The 4,635-nt window shown below is 57.2% G+C and overlaps 1 protein-coding gene across 1 annotated transcript in view; it reads left to right on the forward strand.

Moving 5' to 3' along the window:
- Positions 1-4,635, forward strand: part of TIAM1 (T-cell lymphoma invasion and metastasis 1) — a 72,855-nt gene that overhangs the window by 57,264 nt on the left and 10,956 nt on the right. Inside the window, exons 14-16 of the mRNA XM_015565533.1 lie at positions 1,706-1,774; positions 2,007-2,132; positions 3,084-3,291. Of these exons, the coding sequence (XP_015421019.1) occupies positions 1,706-1,774; positions 2,007-2,132; positions 3,084-3,291 (403 nt within the window). The remainder of the gene's footprint in view (positions 1-1,705; positions 1,775-2,006; positions 2,133-3,083; positions 3,292-4,635) is intronic.

Consider the following 4,635-nt stretch of genomic DNA (forward strand, 5'->3'; position numbering starts at 1 on the left):
CCAGTACCCCCCTCTGTTTTCACCATTTCTCAAACAGCAGAGCCAGGTCACAGAACCAAGGCACCTCTTCCTCTCCCGTAGATGGTGGCCTTTATCCCAAATGTTAAGATTTTCTTTTGTGTTTGAAGGGAGCACAGCAGTTCTTATAGCAATTCCCTGCGATGTCAGGGCAGGGTCACAGTAGGTTTACAGCTGTTCCTATGGAAACTACACAATCCTTCCTATATAATAAAACCCTAATATGAAAATTGACCAAACAGTGGAACGACCGCTGACGCTCACTGACCACTAGGGGGAAGATGCTCAGTGCAGGGACCCTCACCACTAGGGGGAAGATGCTCAGTGCAGGAGCTGCCCCCTGGTGGTCAGTGCACTCCCACAGGACAGTGGTCGGCAAACTGCAGCTCATGAGCCACATGTGGCTCTTTGGCCCCTTGAGTGTGGCCACGACGTTTCAATCGCACTGTACGTGCGTGCCCACATGTGGTATTTTGTGGAAGAGTCTCACTCAAGGGGCCGCAGTTTGCCGACCACTGCCACAGGAGGAGTGCTGCTCAGCCAGAAGCCGGGCTCATGGCTGTTGAGCGCAGCAGTGGTGACAGGAGCCTCTCCTGCCTCCGTGGCAGCGTTAAGGACCCCTTGGGGGATGTCTGACTGCCGGCTTAGGCCCATTTCCCATGTGGAGTGGGCCTAAGCCTTGCAGCAGGCCTAAGCTGGCAGTCAGACATCCCCCGGGGGGGTCCCGGACTGCCAGAGGGCACAGGCTGGGCTAAGGGACCCGTTCTCCACCCCCTGACCCCCCAGTGCATGAATGTTGTGCACCGTGCCTCTAGTTAATAAATAAAATACACGAATAAACTCTGTGCTTCGAGTGCTCACAGCTGTAACCCGACCTTTGTCCCTCCCTGTCCGCCCACTGACTGAGAAAGGAGATGGTGGTGAGCACAAGTGTGGCCCCTCTGCCCTGTCTGAGTGGTGAACGCTGCTGAGCTGATACGACGGTGGAATTGAGTTTTGGAAAAATTGATCTTCAAAAGCTAACCTGAGTCCCGTTTCCTTTGTGGTGTCACTGGCTCTGACGGTCAGTTCCCCATCACACATGTGGCGGCAGCATTTCTGACAGTTTCTGTCACTGTGATAATGACTTATTCCTGCACACAGTTTAGTTACACAGCAGGTCCTTGGGTCACGTGGGAGATCCGTTCCTACGGCGACTTAATGCGATTTATGTGAGAGAAGCACGATTGGTTACCTCCTGGACGTGTTCCAACCAGGGCCCAGGCCAGGGAGGAGCCTACAACTAAGGTGCATGCCCTGGACTGGAATCGAACCCGGGACCCTTTGGTCTGCAGGCTGATGCTCTATCCACTGAGCCAAACTAGCCGGGGCCATTTTAGTCTTTAAATCAAGGGTCAGCCAATCGTGGCCCTCGGGCCGAGGCCAGCCCTCTGCCTGCTTCTACAAATAAAGTTTTATTGGAACGCAGTCCATCCACGTGCCACCTGCTCCTTTCCTGTTAGAGCTGCCGCCTGAGCCCGTGGCTGCAAAGCTGGACGCGTTTGCAGAAAAACGCGCTCGCTCCTTTAACACGCACCTTCGTGGCCTAAGACCGGACCGCCAGCCTCTGGAACATACAGGGTTTTTCCCCTTTGGGTTCTTTGTGGACGTTTGGACTCTGTTCACGAGCTGTTCTCTCCACCCCCAGGACCTGAACTGTCTCATGGAGAGATACCTGAAGCCCCTGCAGAAGGAGACCTTCCTCACCCCGGACGAGGTACGGGCGCAGTCACCTGGGGGGGGGGCGGCGCAAGGGTGGGAACAGCACCTCAGACCCCTCTCACTGTAGCAAAAGGTCAAGTCCCAGCGCCCGAGAGGAGGGGCTCCCGCCCCCGGGGCACCGTTATCTTCGTCCTGAGATCGGCAGGAAGCTGCTGAGATCAGAAGCGACTCCTTTCTGATCACGAACGAGAAAGATGACGTCGGTTAAACTCCTTTTCATTTTCCAGCTTGACGTGCTTTTCGGCAATTTAACCGAAATGGTGGAGTTTCAAGTAGAATTCCTTAAAACTCTGGAAGATGGAGTGAGACTCGTCCCGGATTTGGAAAAGCTCGAGCGAGTCGATCAGTTTAAGGTCAGTCGGGCCTCAGTCAGGGGCGGGCAGGCGGGGAGGTGGAGGCCGAAAGTGAAATGGAGAGAAGACCACACTGGCCTCTGCCTGCCAGTGTGTGGGTTCCCAAGCAGCCGTGGTGGTTGTGAGTAGCCCGTCCTTCCCAATTCCCTGCCATGTCCGTCAGCCAGACTACACGCTGGGACCGGTTCCTCACTCCCATCCACACCTGTTTTCATTGCCCGGGTAAGGGGCGTCTGTCTCGAACAAGTCCAGCTCGCGTGAAACCACAGAGCAAGCACGTCCAGCTCGCGGCTGGCGGGCCGCAGGCGAGGCCCGAGTGTGACGTGCTTGCTCTGCAGGGCTCTCTCCTGAGGCCTGTTTCACATGCTCGGATAGAAGCCCCGGCCTCGACAGTCCTGCCCCGGGAGCTGGTGAGGGGCTCAGGTCTGGCCTTTTCCGATGCACCGTGTTTCCCATTCACACCCCACACCTCACACCCACACAGGCCCTTTCAACACCGGCTGCCTGGCCGCGTGGCTCAGGGGTTGAGTTGACCTGTGAACCAGGAGGTCGCGGTTCGATACAGGCCCGGTTTGTGGGCTCGATCCCCAGTGTGGGGCGTGCAGGTGCCAGCCGATCGATAACTCTCTCATTATTGATGTTTCTCTCTCTCCCGCTTCCTTCCGCTCTGAAATAAATAAAAATGCATTTTAAAAACACAAGTAACACTGGCCTAGAAAACTGGCCCCTGCACTGTAATTACTGAAAAGGCCAAACCCCAAACCCGTTACCCAGGTTTGTGAGCCCACGTGCTTTCGGGGGCCGTTCCAGGCCCCCAGTAGCGGAGGGAGGAGCTGGGACGGGGTGACTGATGCTGAGCGGGCGGGTCAGGCCGGCGGGGTGCCCGAGGGCCTGCGGGTACCCCAGGTGAGCGCGGCCCGAACTAGCCAGGCCTCTTCTCCTTAAACCCAGAAAGTGCTGTTCTCGCTGGGGGGCTCCTTCCTGTACTACGCCGACCGCTTCAAGCTGTACAGCGCCTTCTGCGCCAGCCACACGAAGGTGCCCAAGGTCCTGGTGAAAGGTAAGGCCGCGAGGGCAGGCCGGGGCCAGGGCCAGGGCCGTGGTGGGAGCGTTCGGACGGAGAGCGAAGGGTCGTCGATGGGGCAGCCGACGTGCGACAGCCGCGGATGAGGGCTCCGAGAGGACAGGCCGCGGAGCCGGGCTAGCCGTGTGTCGCTTTCCTGAAAACGCACCTTCTGCCTGAGCTATTTTGGTCCAGAATTGCAGGGTCGCTGAAGTTACAGGAAATGCAGGGTTTGGAAATTCCCCACTTTGTTCCTGTTCTCCGTCAATTGCGTTGTCACCCGCCCCATCGCACCTGCCTTCCTGTGGCCTCCTCCTGCCCTCACCTGCTTCTGCTCCAAAGGCGGTGCCCACGCCTGTCCTTCCCGGGCACGTGGTCCCAGTTACTCCTGGAAACTGCTCCGGCTGCAGCTGCTCCCACAGAACGGAGTGGGGTTTTCACAGCAGCAGGCTCCCCTCCCCCCACCCCTCAGCGGCCCGGGAGGCGGGGCATCTGAGGGTCCCCACAAGGCGGTTTGCTGCCACCTTCACCTGTGGTGGCTGGTGACAGAAAAGGGTCAGGGAGGCGCTTCCTTGGTCAACACTGTAACCGACAGGAGGTTGGATTTCAGGGGATCTCGGGACACCAGCCGCTGTCCCCGCACCTCACCCCGCACCTCACGTGGCTGCACGTGCACGGCTGCTGGTGTGTAAACGGTTTGTGCACGTTGTGCTTTGACTTCCTTTAACACCTGTCACGGGACATGTTGGCACCAGGGGGTCTCTGGACCCGACAGCCTGCAGTGCGTCTGTGCAGTCAGGTGCAGTGGGAATTTAGAGGGAGGCTGGGACCCTGTCTGGCTGTCCGTCCCACGGTGCTGTGTCCGGCATACAGTCCTGTGTGTGTATATCCCTTCTTTTTTAAATGTATTTTTATTGATTTCAGAGAGGAAGGGAGAGGGAGAGAGATAGAAAAATCAATGATGAGAGAGACACATGGACCGGCTGCCTCCTGCACGCCCCCTACTGGGGATCAAGCCTGCAACCTGGGCCTGTGCCCTGACCGGGAATTGAACCCTGACCTCCTGGTTCATAGGTTGACACTCAACCACTTTGCTCGCCGCCCAGCTGTGTGTCAGTTTTCACACTTCAGCTGAGCGCTGGCTGTTGTGAGGTATCACTGAGAGTTTCCGAGGTCTGTGCCCACAGTAAACAGTATCTCCCTTAGCGTTCTGTGTTATTTTTAAACATTCCGTTAGGTTGCCTTCGGCCCCTGTAGATTGTCTTAATTCGGTCATATTTTGCACCTGAAAGGTATTATCATTATCTTTCAAACGATCCCTGAAACCATTAGGCTTGACCTACATTTTCCTAACGGCCACGTGTGTGTGTGCGTGTGTGTGTGTGTGTGTGTGTGTGCGCGCGCGCGCGCCTGTGTGTGTGCTGGGGGGGGGAGAGGGGA

This window comes from Myotis davidii, unplaced genomic scaffold (assembly GCF_000327345.1).
Source record: "Myotis davidii unplaced genomic scaffold, ASM32734v1 scaffold436, whole genome shotgun sequence".
NCBI classification, from domain to species: domain Eukaryota; kingdom Metazoa; phylum Chordata; class Mammalia; order Chiroptera; family Vespertilionidae; genus Myotis; species Myotis davidii.